General features: G+C 33.5%; 1 protein-coding gene across 2 annotated transcripts in view; it reads left to right on the forward strand.

Moving 5' to 3' along the window:
- TMEM135 (transmembrane protein 135) overlaps positions 1–22,035 on the forward strand; it is a 251,792-nt gene that overhangs the window by 26,915 nt on the left and 202,842 nt on the right. Inside the window, exons 2-5 of one of the 2 annotated variants that reach the window (XM_040630949.1) lie at positions 1,683–1,810; positions 4,114–4,206; positions 9,706–9,741; positions 18,657–18,690. In XM_040630949.1, the coding sequence (XP_040486883.1) occupies positions 1,683–1,810; positions 4,114–4,206; positions 9,706–9,741; positions 18,657–18,690 (291 nt within the window). The remainder of the gene's footprint in view (positions 1–1,682; positions 1,811–4,113; positions 4,207–9,705; positions 9,742–18,656; positions 18,691–22,035) is intronic. The other variant, XM_008704430.2, reaches the window with a different exon arrangement.

Below are 22,035 nucleotides of genomic sequence, written 5' to 3' on the forward strand. Positions count from 1 at the left end.
CATTTCACCATATTATAGTTTCTTGTTTATGTGTCTATTTCCCTATCAAGATTTTATGTTCCTTGATGGCAGAGATTAGATATTCATCATTGTTTTTCCTGTGTATGACATACTTATTAATAACAATTTGTTTAATTGAATGGAGTAGGAGATGGTCAGTTTCAGAGGTTTCAAAGGGGTGGAGTAGGAAAAGAACTGAGAAGAGGCCATTAGATTTCTTTCTTTTTTTTTTTTTTTAAAGATTTTATTTATTTATTTGACAGAGACAGAGATAGCCAGTGAGAGAGGGAACACAAGCAGGGGGAGTGGGAGAGGAAGAAGCAGGCTCACAGCAGAGGAGCCTGATGTGGGGCTCGATCCCATAACGCCAGGATCACGCCCTGAGCCGAAGGCAGACGCTTAACCGCTGTGCCACCCAGGTGCCCCGGCCATTAGATTTCTTGATCATGGATCTTAGGAAAAATGATATGTGGGAGTGAATAGAACGTTCTCTAGTCTTCTTTCAAGTCAGTCTTGCCCTTTCTTACACCTCCTACCTTATTCCCTAATTATGTGGTTTTAACTTTTGTTCCTTTGATACATTGTTTATCATAATGGAAAAATATTTTTTCCTTGTGGCCTGTGAAAATTCTATTTTTCCAAATATAGCTCGTATCCCTTTTGCAGTGAAACTGTGCCTGCCCCTGTATTAAACTCACTCTTTGATAAACTTCCAAGGCATTTTGTATTATATTATTAACACTTAATCATTCTTGAATATCTTTATCCATATCTTATCATACCATGTTATAATCCATATTCTGTTTATATCCTATAACACTAATAGTGTACTCGATAAATACTTAGATCTTGTCTTGATTTTTAAATATCATTGCTAAATTATTTCAGAGCTATTTTTGTTTTAGTCTTGAAACCTTTCTTTTAAATTTGGAGTTCACACATAAAAAACACTAAAAACAAATACATTTTCAATCTAAATTTAAAAGATAAGTCATGAAGACTCATTGGATGATATCTTTATGAAATATTTTTGTGATAAACTTCTGTACAGGATTCTGTAGGCATCCTCTGTATAGGAACTTGTTTCTGTTTCCGTGTTTTGGTAACATTGTGGTACCAACCTTAGAGTAGACTAGATTCTCAATCTTTGTTTTTCAGGCCTTTTTTTTTTTTTATGGGCTCCAGTGGGCCAGAAATCATTAATTTTATTTTTTACTTTTTGTATTCATAGCATGATTTTGTCACACAGTAGTCATGTTTGAATAGCTGAATGAATTTCTTCAGTTTCTATCACTGAGGTTCTCTAATATCCAGGCTGATAATATCTGTAAAATAGTTTTGTTTTGGCATTCATTTTATATTTGAGTTGTGCTTTTTTTTTTTTCCATTTAAAAATGTATGCCATTACTTGGTTTAAAACTGTTTTCAAGGCATGACAAATATTTACCACAACATTTGGAAGTTATTCTTCATGACCCATGTTGTAATTTCTTGGTGTATAATTTACCCATTATATCTTCAATAATTTAAAGTGTCTTCTGTCCCAGAAATTATATTTTTATAGAGGAACCAGTAAAATACCAGTTTTAACTTTTAAAATATATGCTGTTATTCAGTACCTTTCACGCTAATTTAAATGGGAAAAATTGGTTGAATTAAACAAAAAAGCTTTCTCTTTCCAGATTGCAGCAATTCTCCGGAAACGAAAATTAGACTATTATTTACACAAACTACTCCCTGAGATCCTACAATCTGCTTCATTTCTGACTGCTAATGGGGCCTTGTATATGGCTTTCTTTTGCATTTTAAGGTTGGTACTCATAATCACAACTGGAGATTAATACAGCTTCCTTTGTTGAAACTGAAATAAACGGATATTTTTATAAATGTTGTGCAGGTCACTGCTTGTGTATTTTTTTCTCCATCAAAGACATTTATTTATTTCAAAGAAAGCTTGTTAAATGAGGAGTTGTGGGCCTCTTGGCCTAAAGATGTAATATAAACTTTAAGTTATTGCAGGGATTATATAGCAAAAGTATTTTGGTGTATCATGCATTTTCTGAGGCCTACTATATTTCCAAGTTGTTGATTAAGATTTCCTAGCTTTTCAATTTCATGGATCAGGAATTCAAAACACCCATCCATGATACAGGTGAGGTCCACATGCAGTGAATAGACTTCAAAAGGACTATAAAATGCTCGTGTTTATATGTAAAACAGTAAATTAACTTCTGGTATATCCTATTGATGAAACTTTGGTCCTGATTAAGTCTTATGATTACCTGTGTCACATGCTTCCTATAATTTAGATACAGTTGGAATTCAGTTTTTAGTGCTGTGATATACCTAACATGTTTATTATGTATTTACTTCTTATCTTTTTCCCTAGTGATTGTTGAAAATCCAAACTAGTGTTTTTCTTAAAACTGTCAAATTAAAATACTAAATTTATATTTTTCTCATACTAGTGTTGCTCAGAGTAGTCCTATAGGTATACATTAACTACAATTAAAAAGATAATTTTCATATGGCTTTTACAGATTTTTTCCCACAATACATTAATATTTATAAACTTTTAAATTATATAGAAAATAATTGATAAGGTTTATACTACTGAGAAAATTATGCTTTTAACTTGACTTGAAAGTATGTGTAAGAAACTATCATATGTTCTCTGGAAAGTTTCTAATACTTGCTCACACACTAAAAATAAAGGTATAAGATAATTAGATTTTAAAATATTGCGATAATCATAAATTGCTATTGTTGAATATTTGTTCTGTGAGTCTGTGTGGTTAACTTGTGGAAATGCAGGATACTTATTGGGTTTACAGTTACAGTACTTAAAATAACATCTGTGTTTCTCCTATAACTGACTCCTTGAGTTATTTTTCTTTAATTTTTGCATTCAGTAACTTCTTAAGGCCGTCAAAGATTTTATGTTGGAGGGAGAATCACTTCTGGTTTTCTCAGGCCGAAGGTTTCTGATGTTCGTTTTAGAAATGCCCATGTTATATATGCTCTGTTGGTTTTCTAATTCTTCTAAAGCTAAGCTTTAGTTAAAAATATCATCTCATCAGTGATTCTTAATCCTTATGTGTATGTACAGATATTTTTCTTATAATGTGTTATTTAGTAATTGGCCAACTTTGTTCAGATCATTTCTCGAAAATTTTATGTGCTGCTTCTCCGTTTCTTAGGAACATATGGTCTTTGAAAGGGAAAAAAAAATCTTTCTAATGTTTCCAAATATCTTTTTTTGGTCTCTTTAAAAACCCAAGCAGCTAATGGCCACTTATAGTGTGTGAGACACTATGTAGGTTCTTATTTTGAAGGGACATTTTAGTAAGTGAAAAATTAAATAAAATATGTATACACACACACACAAAACTAAAAAATATAAACTACTTTTATAAGTACTGTAAGGAAAAGTATCAAGGGCGTAGAAGCAAGGAAGGGGAGACATTTGTTGAATATTTATCATGTGTTAAAAAATAGTAGTAGAATAATAATCATAACAGCTAACATTTTCCTCACACTTTCTATGTGCCATGCATGGTGCTAGGAAATATCTCATGTAGTTCTCATAATAACTGTATAAGATAGGTAGTATTATTGTTCCCATTTGATAGATAAGGCAACTGAGAACATAGAAGATTTGCATAGTGAGTAATGTTAGATCCAGGGAATGTGTGAATGAATATGACTGACTAAACTATTGGAAGGAGAGATACCTATTAGTTTGCTGTTGTAATCAGAATAGGAGATGGTGAGAGACTTAACTGAGGCAGGGGTGGCAGGTTGGAGAGGAATTTGAGAGATAAATTGTGTATGGAAAAATTAAATGATTTAATGTGTGGGGGAAAAGGAGAAGCTGAGGATGTCTCAAAGCGTCACACGTGAGTGGGTAGGTAGATGTTGATCCCATTCTCCTAGGAAAATAGAGAGCAAATTCATGGGGATAGGGAAGAGAACTAATGAGTTTGGTTATGGTTGAATTTGAGGTGCTGTGGGACATTAGGTAGAGGGTGGACTGAGAAGGGGAATTTTATTCGTAATAACAGAAATAACCAAATAGAAATTTCATACAAACATTCCAAATTTGAATTTCAGGAAGATACTTGGAAAATTCTACTCTTGGAGTCCTGGCTTTGGTGCCGCTTTGCCAGCATCTTATGTGGCCATTCTAATTGAAAGAAAAAGCAGGTAAAAATTTTTATCTCTATATATTAAATAGAACTGATTTACTGTCCTCCACACCAAATAAAAATTTTTTAACATACTATTTATTGTAGTCCAGGAATGAAAAATATTTTCACATGTTTTTAGTCTTGCAAATATTTGATAGAAAATTTAATTTAAATTAATACTATTATTATTTATGTTTATTAAGCCTGTAAAAATATAAAGATTGACTTTATAGAACAATAATACCCTTTGGTCTTTGTTTACTAAAAAATTAGAGTTCTCGAATGTGCGTGAGACACGGCATACACAAATCTAATTAAAGATCTTTTCCATAACCACAATACCACTATCACACCTGAGAAAATTGATGGTAGTTTTCTCTTATCATCTACATCTGTAATTCCATCAAGCTCTTTGAGTGACCTCTGTTAAATCAATTTTTATTTTTAAGGTATCTTCTCATTTAAAAAAATACTTTCATTTATATAAACTTGAAAATGTCTGGTGACATAATAAGATTTCTATAAAATGCTACAAACTATTATGTAAATTATTCAGTCAGGTAGGCAGTTGAAGGTAAAGCTTTTGAATAAAAGAATTTTTACCATCTTGTAAATAATTATTTTCATTGCTGGGAATTGCTTTGATTCCATCTTTATCCCAGAGAGTCAAGATGGGGTCATGTTTTAATCAAGGGTCATGTATTAATCAAGATTGGGTCATCATCCAATTTATGAAGATATTTATTATAATCACTGAGCCCACAGTAAGAGTATAGATAGATCTTATCAGATAACCAAATGTTTACTTTAACTGCCTGAAGCCACTTTTAATGCCTTCTTGTTTAAGTAATGTAATGGTGCCTAAATTTTTGGTGTCTAAACTTCTGGTTCTTTGCTTGTATCATAATATGATTGGATCACTAATATTACCAAAATCAAGGGATATTATTACTCCAGCATCATCAAATCAGTATTGCCAGAAACATAGGTTATCCCACCTGAAAGTTCAGCATGTTCAGAGTTCAGAGTGTGGATTCTGGGCCTGTGTTTTCTGGCTGGGGCAGCTGGCTCTGTCACTTACTGTTATATGGCTTATTCCTTACCTGAAAATGGAGACAGTGATAATCTAGTCACATGGCTGTTCAGACAATTAAAAGAATTAATGTATGTAAAAGTGCTTAGAACAGTGCCTGACACATACTAAATGTTACCTATTAACTGTTATTATTGGTTTTTGCCCGTAAGGCATGAGAGAGTTATTCTGCTGATTGTTAACTTTGTGATTCATTTAAAAATGTGAACACTTGTTTTAGAAATACGATTTCAAAATATGTAACTCATACGTGAAACTTTAAAGATGCTTTAAACCAGTTTGCTCTGATTTATTTTAGCACATTTTAGCACTATACAAGAGTAATAAGAGCATTTCGAAATTATTTGCCTACTTTTCAGCAGAAAATGTTGAAATTGAACACCTGTGTAATCACCTAGAGTCAACAGTTGTTAGCATTTTGCTATTTTTACTTATTTGTATGATTATATGTATGTGTGGTTGTGTGTGTGGTGTGTGAACCATCGTAAACATCGTGACACTTCTAAATACATCAGCATGCATATTTTAATATAAGGATATTTTTCTGTGTAATTACAACACTCTTATCACACGTTAAGAAAATTAACAGTCATTCCCTAATACCATCTAGTCCACAGTGTCCCTAAATGCTTTTATCGCTGTTTTTTTGAACCATACTTTAGTATGGTGTTATGTTTCCTTATTTTCTTTTAATCTAGCTTAATTTCCCCACTTTCCCCACATGGCATTGATTTATTGATGTGACCAGGCCAGTTGTGTTGTATGTAAAACTTTTCTGGTTTTGTCTGAATTTTTTCCTCATGGAATTGTTTGGTTCACTTGTGTATTTCCTGTAAACTGAAGTTCAGTCTGAAGACTTGATTATATTAAGATTGAACACATTTGGTAAGCATATACTTCATAGATGATGCTGAGGCCATCAGGAGGTCCATAGTTCTAAGTAGTTCCAAGTTCGAGTATGTGATCTTTTCAATAAACCTATGATTTTGAGGGAATGAGCTGAATGGATTTCTTGACATTCCACAGTCTTTGCTTTGCTGGAATGAACCTGAGTTGATCATGATACCATTATTTTTTGATTGGCTAGTCATCGTGTATTTGTGTGTCTTTGTGTATTCTTTATCAGGTTTGAGTGTCATTTACTTCATAAAATAGTTCAGAAGTTTTTTCTTTTTTTCTTGCTCTGGAGTAGTTTAAATAGCCATGAATTTTTGGGCCTTTGAGTATTTGGCCCATTTCTCTGTAAAACGTGGGCGTGGTGACTCTTCTGGGGGTGGTAGTTCTTAGAAGAAGTTATCAGTTTCATCTGTGGAATTGATCTGCTTCAACTTGGAGTTCACTCAATAAAGAGGTTCAGTAACTTTCTCTAATAGCTAGAAAGTTCTATTTTTCAAGAAAGTATTTATAAAGATTTTTATATTTACTTGAAGTTGTACAGTGGTCTTATGATTTGATTGAATTTTATGTTTTCAGTGGTTATTTTTCAATTTGTTATTTATTTTGTGTGATTGTGCCATTTCCTTTTTTTTATTAAGTTAGCTAGTGATTTTGTTGATTTTTTTTCAACAAATCATCTTATTTATTACTTCTGTTTTTTCATTTCCTAATTCTTTTTATTTTTTTTCCCCTTCTACTTTCTTTTGATTAATTTGCTTTTCTTAGAAACCTTTTCATTTGTTGCTTAGAATTTTCTTTTGGTAAGTGCTTTATTTATATATCCCATAGGTTCTGACATGTAGTACTTTCATTATCATCATTTTCTAGAAATTCTGCAATTTTAGTTTGTGTTTCTCTTTTAATATAAGAATTATTTAGTAGAGAGTTTAAGAAGATGAAATGGCCCTTTTGTTATTAATTTCCAGTTATATTGCATTTTTATCTGAGAATGTTGTTCATAGTGTTTTCTCTGTAAGAAACTTAATAAGGTTTTCCTTGTGGCCGAATTTATGCTCAATTTTTGTGCCTTTTTTTGAACTTTTGAAAAAAAGTGCCTTGTCTTTTATTAGGAGTTCAAAGGTTGGCAGATAGCCATAAAATCTATGCTATTGGATATGGTTTTAGGTTATATCTTTAATTTGAGGTGTAATTTCTGGCATTAAAAGTACATTTTTTATTTTACCTAATGCATTTTGGCTTGAGTTCCAAAATTTTAGTTATCTTTCTTCTTGCTTGCATTTGCCTAGTATGTCTTTATCTTCCTGAAACACTTGATGTGTCTCTCTCACATGGCCACATGAACTTGGGTTATATTCGAAGAGCCAATCTGAAAAAATCGTTTTATTTTGATATATAAGTTCAGTCCATATACATTTATTTATACAACTGATATATTTGGTTTAGTTCTGCCATGTTATTTTATGTTATTTTTATCATGTTTGTCACTGTGTGGTCTGTTTTATTATTATTATTTTTTTGCTTTTAACTTTGATGTGATTATAGAATCATGGAAAATTGCACAAATAGTACACAGAGTCACTTGAAACCTTAACCTAGTTGTCCCCCAATGATAGCATCTTATGTAACTGTAGTATAACATAAAACCAGGAAATTGACATTATTGTCAGCTAGACTATGGCCCTTATTCATAGTCACTGGTTTTTACATTGACATGTATTGACCATTACAGTATCATGCAGAGTAATTTCACTGTCCTAAGAATCCTCTGTGCTTGGGTATTCATCCCACCTTCCCCCAACCCCTGGTAACTGCTTATCTTTTTACTCTCTTATAGTTTTACCTTTTTCAGATTGTCATATAGTTAAAATCATACAGTATCTAAGCTTTTCGTATTGGCTTCTTTTACTTAGTAATATGCCTTTAAGGTTTGTCCATGCCTGTACATGGCTTGGTAGGTCATTTCTTTTTAGTGTTGAATAATATTCCACTGTCTGGATGCACCACAAGCTGTCTTCTGCCCTACGGAAGGACATCTTGGCTGCTCCCAGGTTTCCATGCACAGGTTTTTGTGTGGATATAAGTTTTCAGACCCTTTGGGTAATTACCAAGGGGTATGATTGCTGTATCATATGTTAAGAGTATGTTTAATTTTATAAGAAACCACCAAACAGTTATCCAAGGTGGCTGTACCAGTTTGCATACTCTCCAGCAATGAATGAGAATTCCTGTGGCTCCACATCCTTGCCAGCATTTAAGTGTTGTCAGTGTTCTGTATTCTGGCCATTCCAATAGGTGTGTGGTAAGATCTCATTGTTCTAATTTATATTTCCTTGATGGTATATGTTATAGAGCATTTCTTCATGTGCTTTTTTATTTTAATCTGCAGATGTCTTTATAGTGATTTCATGTAGACAACATATAGTTGGGTCATGTTTTTGATCAACTCTGACAATCTCTGTGTTTTAATTGGTATAGTTAGACTATTGACATTCAAAGTGATTATTGATATACTTGGATTAATATTTACTACATTCATTACAGTTTTCTCTTTGTTCCCTTGTTCTTTGTTTTGATTTTCTGTCTTCTACTTTTATTCTGCTTTTTGTGGTTTTAACTGAATATATATGTATATTTTAAAGATTTTATTTATTTATTTGACAGAGACAGCGATAGAGGGAACACAAGCAGGGGGAGTGGAGAGGGAGAAGCAGGCTTCCCACTGAGTAGGGAGCTCAATGCGGGGCTGGAGCCCCATGTAGGGTTCTATCCCAGGACCCTGGCATCATGACCTGAGCTGAAGGCAGATGCTTAACGACTGAGCCACCCAGGCGCCCCTTAACTGAATATTTTATGTGGTTCTGTTTTCTCTCCTTTCTTAGTATATCAGTTATCCTTTTTTGTTTTTAACTTTTTTTAGTGGTTTCCCTAGTTTTGTAATATGCATTTACAACTAATCCTACTTTCAAATAACGCTGTAATCCTTCATAGATAGTGTACCTTACAATAACAATATCTTCCTAATTCCTTCTTCCTGTCCCTTATATCATTGCTGTCATTCACTTATTTGTAAGCATGCATCACACACACACACCATATAAATACATAAGCACACACAATTACATTGTTGTTTTTACTACATTGTTATTTTATTATTTTGAAGGAACTGTTATCAGTTCCAGCAATTAAGAATAAGAAAAACAAAATTTTTTATTTTACCTTCGTTTGTTTTTTCTTTAATGTTCCACCTTTGCTTATGTAGACGAGTTTCTGATCTGTAGTGTTTTCTTTCTCTTTAGAGAACATTTAACATTTCTTGCAGAGCAGGTCCATGGGCAACAGATATTCTCAATTTTTGTCTGGTGAAATCTTTGTCTGTCCTTCACTTCTGAAGGATAATTTCTCAGGGTATGGATTTCTTGGTTGGTGTGTGTGTGTGTGTGTGTGTGTGTGTTTTGTTTTGTTTTGTTTTTCCCCCTCTCAACACTAAATATTTCACTCCACTTTCTTGTTTGCATGGTTTCTCAGGAGAAGTTGGATGCAATTACCTTTGTTCCTCTATAGGTAAGGTGGTTTTTTTTCCTCCGGCTTCTTTCAGTGTTTTACTTTATGTTTGATCTTCTGTAGTTTTAATAAGATATTCCTAGGTGTCGCTTTTTGTTTTTGTTTTTGGCATTTATCCTGCTTGGTGTTTTCCGAACTTTCTTGATTTGTGGTTTGGGGCCTGACATTAATTTAGGAAAATTCTCAGTTGTGATTGCTTTGAGTATTTCTTCTGTTCAGTTCCCTCTTTCTTCTCCCTCAGCTCTTCCCATTATGTGTCTGTTGCACCTTTTGTAGTTGTTGCACAGGCATTGGATGTTCTGTACTTTTTTTTCAGTCTCTGTTCTTTGTGTTTTACAGTTTTCAAGGATTCCTAGTGATACATCCTCTAGCTCAGAGATTATTTTCCTCAGCTGTGTCTGGTCTACTAGTGATTACGTCAAAGGCATTCTTCATTTCTGCTATAGTTCCTTTTCTTTGTGTTTCTTGGGAATTTTATCTCTCTGCTTACGTTGCTCATCTGTTCCTACATGCTATCTACTTAATCCATTAGAGTCCTTAGCATATTAGTCATTGTTTAATTTTAAATTCCTGGTCTGGTAATTCCAACATCTCTTCTGTATCTAGTTATGATGCTTGCTCTGTCTCTTCAAATTGTGTTTTTTGCATTTCGATGTGCCTTGTAATTTTTTTCTTGATAGCTGGACATAACACACCAGGTAAGAGAAATTGCTGGAATAGGCCTTTAGTAGTGTGGTGGTGAAGTGTGGGGGGAAGGAAACTGTTCTGTAGGACTGTGGTGAGACCTCAGTCTTTCTGTGAGCCTCTGTCTCTAGACTGAACTTCACAAGTATTTCTCAGCTTTTCTTTTCCTCTTAGGTGGGGCCAGGATGGTTAGAACGTGCTGTAGTTGGTTAGTTCGCTTCTTCCTGTGTGGAATTCTAAGCTGGCTGGAGTTGGGTATTTCTCTTCCCCAAGTCAGTTAGGCTCTCATCCTACCCTAGTAGGTTAGGCTCTGGTTAACTAGCTTCTACCAAAGGCAGGCCTTGTTAAGAACTGAGTGCTGTGGCTTATTTCAGAATGGTTCCTTTTCATCTCCCCCTACTTGGAAGCACAAGGGGCTTTTCCCCTGTTACTTACGGTGGGACCTTAGTTAAGCTCCCAGGGGTAAAACTCACAAGGGTGTGAGGGTCCCCCTATGATTGGGTCCTCTGGAAGTTTTTCACTCTCAGACTTGTCCCACTGAGCCTCCTACTGTTTGTCAGTTTAGGTTTTCCTATCGTGGCTCTTATTCTCTTTGAGGTTTCACCTGGTTTCTGCTCTGGTAAATTGTGATTCTCTTTATCTGCCTATTGTCTCTTCAGTTTTGGGGCCGTAGTTTGCAGGGTGACCTTGCTTCTCTTATGGATCTAAGATGAGTTGTTGAGTTTCCAGCTTCCTCAGCTTTTTACTTGATGTTAGGACTCAGTGATGACTTCTGAGCTCCTTATACCATGCCTGCTATACTCCCTAATAACTGGAAACTGGAAGAAAACATTTATTTTTATTTTTTGTATTTTTTATATTTTATTTCCAGTATTTTTTTGTTTTTGTTTTTTTTAGTGCTTGCTCTAAGGACTACAGTAGATATTTTAACTTTAGAGCTTCTTAGTGTTAATACTTTCATCACCTTGTAAAACATGGAAATGTGTTTAGGTCCGTATTAGAGGCTGCTTGCCATAGGATTTCTGTTATCTCCCCCCCCGCCCAACACTTTTTTTTTTTGGCTGGCAAATAGTTACTTTCTCTGGCACCAGGGATTCAGTAGTCCATTCTTTCTCCACGTATTTGTAACGGCCCTTGTCATAGTCCAATTTATATGTATGTGTGTGTTGTTGAGAGCTCAATTCTTTTCTCTTGTTGTATTAGTCTAGGCCTTATTTTTAATGATTTTAGTTAAACATTTCTTTGAAGATAAACATGTCTTTAAATACAGTAACTTCAAAGTAAAATTGTGCTATTGATATCAAGAGCTATAACTTTTTAAGACATAAAGAGGTTTCCTGGAAGTGAAGTGATAACTTGGAGTTTAGTTACTAGTTTATTTCCTGTTCTCTTTTTACTTTTGGTAGTGAACTTTTTGTTTTAAAGCATTTTGCTTTCATTTCTTTTAAGTGAGCTATTGCACTAGTGTTTTATCCATAAACATTAGATATTCACAGAAAATTTGTAGGTAGTTATACATTATGATCTGTTCTGAATATTAATTGGAGTGATTTAACCTAATCAAAATTTTAAGTGTAACTTTTTAATAAGGATAATCACGTGGTTGCTGAAGAAAAATTGATCCTTACCTTGATGTGATTGTTAAGTAGTCTAACCCTTTGTGATATGTGTTGATTTAGTTCTGTTGTTTATTAGGTGATGCAGTTAATACCTGGAAATAGCTTGCTAGTTCTTTTTTTTGGAGAGGGGTTGTGTGTGTGTATGTATAGCAACCACAAATCCTAGTTTGGGATCTAATTAAAAACCTTAAATTTTAGTCTTTTAGTATTTTCCACAAGGTAGTGACTTATTTTTTAAAAAACAGATTAAAAAAATTGGAGTTAACCTTAAAACATAGGGAAGCAAATCTTTTTGCTTTATCTTTTTACAAGTTGCTTTATAGTGTATCTTATTTAAAAATGATACCAAGTCTGGTCTGTGTTTATCTGAAATTGTGCAAAAGTTAATAGTCTATTTGCTTCGAAAAAGTATTTTTTACTTACCACAAATTTTTCTCAAGATTCCATTAAATATCAAGATCCCTTAATAGATTATATGTAATTTACAGAGGTTGAAGTTATGTATATTTTAAAATTATTATAGCTAGTGCCCAAAGTGAAGTTAATTAATATTATAGCTTTTACTTTAAGGAAAAGAAATATGTGATTATGTCTTTAATTCGTGAAGAAAATCAATGATATGTTGGTGGAGATAGCCAGTAGGCAGCTTCAAGTAGGAGTCTAGATTCAGGAGTAGTGTGATAGTCATAAAAATAAGAGTGGGAGTTTTCTTCTTAAAGGTGATTATTGAGGCTATGTGAGAAGATTAGAGTATAAAAACCCAGAATAAGAAGTCGTCTGAGGGTAGAAGGTGGGAAACAGCAACATTTAAGTTGTCCATTGTGATATGTGTACAGTTCATACTTTTAAATAAAATCAGTAATAGCGTGGAAGATACAGAATATGAAAGATTAGCAGTGTTTTTTTTTTTTTTCAAATTAGCAACTAGTGGTAATTCTAATTTTTAAATCTCTAAAGCTTTATTTAATAATGAAATCTTTACTTGGAGATCATATATTTTGTACTCAATTGTGTAATCAGTTTTTCCAAAGCATTTAATGAGGTAAGAACATACAGTGTGATTATACATACATCCACATATGTATAACGTATGTATATAGATACAGATACATAAGTAAAGATCTATCTTCATAAGTATGTCTTCATCTATAGTGGTTTAACTTTCTTTCCTTCCTACTTTTTTCCTCCCTCTCTCCAACCTATCCATCCATCCATCCATCCATCCATCCATCCATCCATCTTTCCCAGTCTCTCTCCCTGCTTTTACAGATAGGCATGCTTTGCCAGCTAGTTCCTGACAACTTGTAAGAGGGCAATTTACTTAAATCTTAATCGTATCACTGTGGGATTCCGAGAAAACTTTGAAGTTGTTTCCAGGGTTGCTTAAAAAATTTGTGCCACAAAGAACTGTGATTATAGTAACTCAGCAGGAAGCATTGGTAACATCTAGTTTATCCCTAGGTGGGCTGTTTAGAACTAGTCTTCTCTTTCTTTTTCTAGGAAGTGCTTTGTTTGTGGTTCAGAAAGTTGTTCTGATAGATTTTGTTTTGTAGAATTACTATGGAATTTGCTTTGATATTTAGTATTTGTTTAGATAAGTTAAAACTGCAGGGTGTGCGAACATGAGTATGGATTAAAATATAAAAAACTGCATATTTATTCTAAGGATACTCATGGGATGAATTGTGAAATTATACTGTTGTAGTTGTGAAACTCCTAGGCAGATATGACCAGAATGAGTGAACTCTATAATATGTGAATAAAATACCATGAATTTGGTTTATAAATTCTTGACATCTTCAGGTTTCAGTGTCATGTTATCTTCACAGGAAGAGAATTTAAATTACCTTGTAGTCTTCTGAAAAGTTTATTCTGTATTATCTGCTGTATATAACAGCATGTGATCATAAACTCTTGCTCTTATTTTATCTGTTCCTGTACTTTAAGGCAGTATTTCTATACTATTCTAAAACATTCTGGCAGATGAAAATTTATTCTTGTCTTAAAAGACTTTCTGAGATGATTAAATAGCATCTCTTAGTAAGCCATTACTATCGTTAGGACCTTCCACTTTGTTTTTCTTTAATCCGTAATTTCCCCTTTTTTGTAGAATGTAAAACATATATATATGTTTTCGTACAATGTATGTATTTATAGAGAGGAAGAAGGGGAGAGCGGGAGAAAGAATATATAAACATTTAGAATTTAGAAGTTACACCATGTCTGCCATACTCCCTAATAACCTTAGTTATGAAATGTGTTATATACAGTGTCGTTAAAAAGTTTCAGAAGGTTAGCTAAAGAATATATACGTTAAGGTTTCCAGAAAAAGAAAAAAATACTATTGTTAGATACAGTATTGTTGTTAGAAGATAATAAAATTTAGAATTTCAGCAGTGTGTGAAGATACCTTGTAGTCTACTGAGGTTTTAAGAAAATTTAATTTTTTAAATGTTTTCCTGTGGGAATAATGATATTCTTAATACATAGAGTTCTTAATACTTTTTTAGGTAGTACCCCTTGCTGTGCACAGTCCCTTAAATTTTGCATGCAGGTTGAAAGACTTCACCCCTTCCCGTATCAAAAAAAGAAAAAAAAGTTTGTTTGTGGTTCACTGAGCTTCACCTATCTCTGGATCCAGTGATTCCCAGAAGAATGGGAGTATTTGTGTATCACAATGTCCTGTGAAATTTAAAAAGCTGTTGTTCTTCTTGGCCCTAGCCCTTCCTAGTTAGGCTTAGGCCATCTTTTGTTGTTATTGGCACCTCCTCCTTCCCCATCACTGTTGTAATAGTATTTTAATAGGTCACTTGGTTTCCAGAGAGAATTTACTCAACTAAGAAGGGAGTGACCTGTTTGTCTTCAGATCTCGGCTAGAGATAGTCAAGTGGTAAATAATAAAATGGCATTTAATTGACTTATCAGTTTCTTGTGATACAGAACATCCCTGGAGAAGTGATAAATCAATATTCTGATATTCTGTACCTCCCAAATTGACATTGGAGCTGAGGTTGAAGACACCACACCAGGGAAACCTACCAAGAAGTGTCTGCTATGTAATACAGCACATGATGCCCTTCACAGATACTGTTTTTTCATTCTTGAGTCTATTAGTTCTGGGTTGGAATTCAGATAAAGCTGGGAAGGAGGTGCTCTTCCTCATTATTTAAGAACAATAAAGTTAAACTTGATTCCAGGATAGGATGCAATTTAATAACAGTACATCCTCTGCTTTTCCCCCAGTAGTAAGAGTGTGTGAGGGCTTTACTCATTCTCAAAGCACAGAAGCCTGTTAGGATATTGTATTAAACAAGTCATTACAGAATTTAAAGGTAAGTTAGTAATGGACAGATTTTCTGCCGTAGGAGCAGTGCTTTAGAAAGAACATGAAATTGACTTCTAATTCCAGCTTGTCTTTGTGCTACCTTTGTATTCGTAAGGAAACCACTTAATTTTTCTGACTCTTGGTTTTCAGTAGAGTAAGGATAATAGAATCTACATTACACTTCATAGGACTACTGAGATGATATAAAATCTTATTTCAAGTATTGATTATACCTTGTAAATTATTAAATTTTATGCAGATGTAAAATAATCTGATCACATCTTTGCTAATAAATTGATATCACTAATTTTCCCTCCTGTTTAATGGCTCTCTTTTGCGACTATATTTCTGTAACACGTTATATGTCTCTAGTATGTTCCTTTTTATAAGGCTATGTTCCTAGTAACACTTTGTCTAGTAATTCCATAACCATTTGTTTAATGCCTATTAGATGCCAGGTACTATTGCAGGTGTGTGAGAATGTGAAGGTAAACAAGATAATCTTTGCCTGGTAGTTAAAGCTTAACAGTTATATTATCAGGTAGATAATTTGTTGAATTTTAGAGATGGAAATAGATTAGTGGAACAAATACATTAGTTCACTTCATAAGGAAATGTAAAATTGGGCACTACCACTGAAATTGCAGAGACACTTTTGGTTTTGTGATTAAGTATATTGTTTTTTTTCTTCATATGTAACGAGCTTTTGGTAAGAATAGGTATTACTTGAGAAGGATTTAAGTTTTCTGTGTATGTGTGACTCTCGGATGTTGATATTACCCTAATTCTTTATGTAATTTACTTAAAATAAGTACTAGTAGAATATTGGTTTAGAATTTGGTAGGAACTGGTAAGATCTGTAAAGATTAGTAAGAATGATTTCAATTCATTTGTACAAATCATAGACAAGAAAGCTAAAAGATCATCTTACCAGTGATTTTTTTTTTTTTAAAGATTTTATTTATTTATTTGACAGAGAGACAGCCAGTGAGAGAGGGAACACAAGCAGGGGGAATGGGAGAGGAAGAAGCAGGCTCATAGCGGAGGAGCCCGATGTGGGGCTCGATCCCATAACGCCGGGATCACGCCCTGAGCTGAAGGCAGATGCTGAAGTGCTGTGCCACCCAGGCGCCCCTTACCAGTGATTTTTAAATTCTTTTTTAGAGGAGCATTAGAATTTTGTTGTTTTGCTGAGGTGTGTTAGGACCTGCCGAACAGGGTCATTGCCTGCAGGGTTTGGTTCCATGGGTTCGCCTAGATCTCCTTCCCCTTCTCAACCAGAGTAGGTCCAATTATGTTTATCTGTTGGTGATAAATGTATGCTTTTTTCTTTAAATAGTTTTTATGTTTAAAAATATAAGGTAACTAGTTTTGTTCCCTCACTTTATTTTGTTTTTTTTTTTTAAGATTTTATTTATTTATTTGAGAGAGAGAGAGAGAGAGGTAGCGAGAGAACACAGAAGGGGAAGCAGCAGGTAGAGGGAGAAGTAGGCTCCCTGCCACGCAAAGAGCCAGACATAGGGGCCCATCCCAGGACCCTGGGATCATGACCGGAGCCAAAGGCAGACGCTTAACTGACTGAGCCACCCAGGCTCCCCTTGCTCCCTCATTTTAATGACAAAATTAAATTACAGAGTACCAGAGAATTAAAGTTAAATGAAACCCTGATTCTCAAACTTCAGTTGTTTGGTTAAATCATATTGCCTCCATGTGGCTTAGGGATATTAGAAATCTTATTAGGCCATTTTAAATAGTGAACAATCCAGATTAGGTATGACTGAATCTGACTTCAGGAAGATTTCATTGACAATGTTAATATTAAAACCTGGCATGAAATTTAAGTGAAAATGATTTGATATTGGTGCTTGTTTTATTTACAAAGTTTTTTTTTTAAGTACTAGAAGTGTTCAAAATTGAAACTCCAATTAAATTTTTATAATTTTCAAAGTTTATTTAAAAAAATTTTTTTTAAAGATTTTATTTATTTATTTGACAGAGATAGAGACAGCCAGCGAGAGAGGGAACACAAGCAGGGGGAGTGGGAGAGGAAGAAGCAGGCTCATAGCGGAGGAGCCTGATCTGGGGCTTGATCCCATAACACCGGGATCACGCCCTGAGCCGAAGGCAGACGCTTAACCGCTGTGCCACCCAGGCGCCCCTTATTTTTTAAAAAATTTTAAAAAGATTTTATTTATGTATTTGAGAGAGTGAGTGAGAGAGAGTGAGAGAGAGAGACAGAGAGAAGGAGCAGGGGGAGGGGTAGAGGGAGAGGGAGAAGCAGTCTCCCCCCTGAGTAGGGAGCTAGAGGTGGGGCTCTATCCTGGGACTCCAGGATCGTGACCTGAGCTGAAGGCAGACTCTTAACTGACTGAGCCACCCATGTGCCCCATCAGAGTTTATTTTAACTCTGCTCTTAAACTCTTAAAACATTAAAGACCTCTTTCGTAAAGAATAAGATATGCTTCATTCATGATCTTACATGCAGTATAAGTTAAATGAAGTGATTAAGGGCATAAAATTATCCTTTGAGTTTCTACCTTAATTTTCATTAAATAAGTTTGATAAATATGCAGTTTTTCTGTAAAGCGAATGTTTATCGAACTTTCATTTGTCCTTTGACATTAGAAAGTTTACTTATCGCCTAACTTCTCACTTAACAACAAAGTTAAAACCAAGGTGATTTAGTATGATTTGTAAGGATATCTAATAAACAGTTGCATTGTGTGTGAAGTAAATAGAAGACCTAATTTTTTTTTTTTGCAATAAATGTGTATTGTTTTGGCCTTGACTTTGAGACTTTGGCAAGATGAATTCTTTAGGGTTCTTTATTAAATTTAGAATTCTCTAGTGTAAATGTAGACAAATGGCGAATTATACTTCTCTTCCCATTAATACATAATGATAACAAAATAGTAATTTTTAAAATAAAGATATAATTGACACATAACATTATATTAGTTTCAAGTGTACAACATAATCATTCAATAATGGTATATATTGTGAAATGATCACTGCAGTAAATCTAGTTAACAATTACAGGGCAATAATAATTTTAAATAATTTCAATTAATGACCACTAAATAGAATATTTAATACTACTGAAAAGAATGACTTGTAGAATCTATTTAGATCCAGTTGTTAGGGTACTGAAAACTTAGTTCCGTATAATCTGCCTTTTTTCTCAACTCCTCCTGATAATCATTTTAATTTCTAAAAAAATGATAAAGTGATTATTAAGTCAAATTGATGCTTAATCTCACTCTATCTCTTTTTAAAATTATTTGCAGGAGAGGGCTGCTCACAATTTATATGGCCAATTTGGTAAGTAATTCCTTTTTTTTTTGTTGTTGTTGCTTTTGAAGTTTTCCCATGTCTTTTTATCTTTCTTTTTTAAGAAAGTTCCCTTAAAAAAAAAAAAAAAGGAAAGGAAGGCTACTGAAATTTCAGAAGATCTTCTGTTTCTGTTTTGAAGGATAGTCTTAAATGTTTAAAAGAGCTGTGATGCCGTCTAGTTTATTCCTATCATATATGACTTTATTTCCATTTATTTCAGGAGGTAAGTGATTCACTGCCCTGTGCCCTTTATGACTGTTTTTTTTCTTTAAGCATAGATCTTCATCCTTGATAGGATATATATCTCTATGTATCTCTTTCTCTGTATCTTTAATTTCATTTCATACTCTGCTTGTCTTGCCATTTCTTGTGGGAAAATGATTTAAGGATGAGCTTTTGTGATGTCTTTATTCTTGGACATTAGAACAACATTGGTCCTATCTCCAAACACTGAGTATATTTAATAACATAGTTAGCTGGTTTTCTAAATTTCGAAGTTCACAGGAATGAAATCAGTGTTTTCTAGTCTGATAGTCTTTATGGTAAATATATAATCAAGATTATATAATTTTCATTGTCAAGTTCATTATTTAAAAACATATTTCTATGAAAAAATTTTAAAGTTATTTACTAGAATTAATAGGCAACACTGAAAAATTCAACTAAGAAAAAATTATTTATTTATCTGAGCAGAGGTTCTTGAATTCTCTAACAAGGGAATATAGTTCAGAGTTCTATTTAGCAACTCATTTCAGGTATAAAATATTTAATTTTTGCTCTGCACTTACCATATGTCTGTTACTGTGCTATCTGCTGATAGACAGGATGGAGGTAGTTCTTATACTTAAGGGGTTTGCTGCCTAGTGAAGAAGTCACAGTAGAAATAATAATGTTTGAAAAGGACTGGAATATAAATTATAGCATGCTGTGAGAACCGTAATAGTGACACCAGACTTTTGTGGGTACTGCTCTTCTTTCTCATTTTTCAAGAAACTTAAAAAATATTTCTCCTGCATACTAGAATAGATTTGAGTTTAAATGTGTTTTTTTTCTTTAACCATGCGCATGCTTTTTTATACTACCACATGGTATATTCTTCAATACTCAAATGTTATCTGTAAATTTATATACTTATCTTTAAATTCTAAGTAAAGTTTCACAAACTTTTTTTGTGTGTGTTGCCTGGTTTAGATTGTTAATTCCCGGAGAGACAATCTTTAACTTTGTTTGATATAATCAGTGTTGGAGATTGCCCTTAAAATATTGTATTTGTTTAAGAATAAACCTTTTATTGAAGGAATCATACATAGATTCATATGCAGCTGTGAGAAATAATACAGAGATCTCATATACACTCTGCTCCACTTCCCTTAGTAGTAATATCTTACAAAACTATAGTAGTATCAAAATTCTATTGATGTTGATATTTTCTGTAGTCAAGATAGAGAACCGTTCCTTTATGACAAGAATAAAAACTTAGTTTTGATCCTTTATTAAGGATTTTTTTTATCATTAACCACAGAATTTTAACGAAATCAATGGCCTTTTAAACATAGATTTTGACTATGTTTAAAGGAAAGTGAACTTATACATAATTCATTCTTGGTACCAATGATAGCCTAATAAGCTTAATTTTCTTTATCTAAATAGAGCTTTTTATTTATACTATTAGTATAAAACTGTTTCTTTAGTAAGAGAGTAGGTGGTGCAGAGTAAGTAAAGATTTAAATATTTTCAGAGAGACCGAATTCAGCCTTAAGAAATAAGTTTGTTCTATAACTTGATTGTATTGCTTACTAGACTAAGTTAAAGTTGTTGCCTTATAATATCAACAACAATATTTCTAAATGTTAGGAGCTTTTATTTTAAAATTATTTTTTGTATTTAGGTATGTATTTCTGATTTGGAAAGTACAGAAGAGCATAAAAAAAGAAAGTAAAAATCATCTGTAATTTTACCATGTAGTGATTACTACCATTTTAGTGTTTTTTGTTCCCTTCCTTCTCCTCCAGTGTACATACATAAATACACAAACATAAGTGCACATTCACATTACATATTATATATAAAAAATTGGGGACATATTATTTTGTGACATCTTTTGTTACTGTGCTGTATAGTTTTCATTGCTCATGATATTAAATAATCATTTTTTGGAGGGTGTACTCCTACCTTTCCACATCTTGTTATATCTTCATGACAATGGCTTGGTTTCATACATATACATATATACACAGCCCCCCTTAAAATGTTGGCAGACAATGAAATAATAACTTGGTTAGTAACAATATCATCTCGTTATTTTTGGCTGTGATTGTTACCCGTTCCTTAGTCATTTTGACCAGAAAATTTCAAAGGCATTGACATGCCTTTGAATGAGTACAATATAGAAGAGTATGCAGAACTGGCTTCATATTATCTTTATTATCTTTGTCTTTATTTTTATTAGTAAATACTTATTGCATGCACAGCACTTTGCTAGGTATTGGGACATGAATATAAGCCATTATTCTGTCCTTGAAATTAATTTAGTTGAGAGGACAGGTATACCTAGATCTGGATTTAAAATGAATAGGTAATTAATAGTCCAAGATAGTGCATTCATGTCAAGTGTGTGATAAAACAATACAGTCCTTTGAACTTTAGAAAAGGAAGTTAGCTTTGGGCAGGAGTAATCAGAAAGTTTTTGAATTACATGGGACTTGAACCTTGAAGAAAGGAGGGAACTTGGAAGCAGCTCTATCTTGGAGACATGTCATTGGTGACCACAGGACAAAATTGCCTTTCCAAGGATTGCCAAGCTGGGGTCAAGGTTCACAAATCAAAAAAGGATGAGAACCATTGATCAACTACTGTGTTAGACTCTGTAAGTGAAATTGGAGTCATTAAAATAAGCAAGATTATATAGTTTCTGCTTCTGGGGGACCTTCTACTTTATTGGGGAGAGAAATACGTAAACCAGTGGAAATAAACCTCATCTGTTTTTTTTTTTTTTTTTGTATTGATAGTTGTCTCAAAACAGAAAACATTGTAATGTTTCTGCTATGCAATTTTGAGTATACATTTTGTTAGTTGTGTTTGTGTTAGTGTTGTAAGGAACAGGTGAAGAGCCAGCTACTCTAAATAAACGGCATATCTATTAGTACTTTTGTTATTATCAAAGGTCTTTTCTTGTCTACCTTATTGTTACTCTTATTACGTATGATATCTGTCAGTAAGCCCTGGCAAGTCTCAGTTATTAGATCAGTAGTTTGTAGCCTTAAGGATTAATTAGCAGTTTTAGTAATTACAAACTTAAGGCAATTGAATTACTACCCATTTGAGAATGTTTTC

Source organism: Ursus maritimus, unplaced genomic scaffold, assembly GCF_017311325.1.
Source record: "Ursus maritimus isolate PB19 unplaced genomic scaffold, ASM1731132v1 scaffold_16, whole genome shotgun sequence".
Taxonomy (NCBI): Eukaryota; Metazoa; Chordata; class Mammalia; order Carnivora; family Ursidae; genus Ursus; species Ursus maritimus.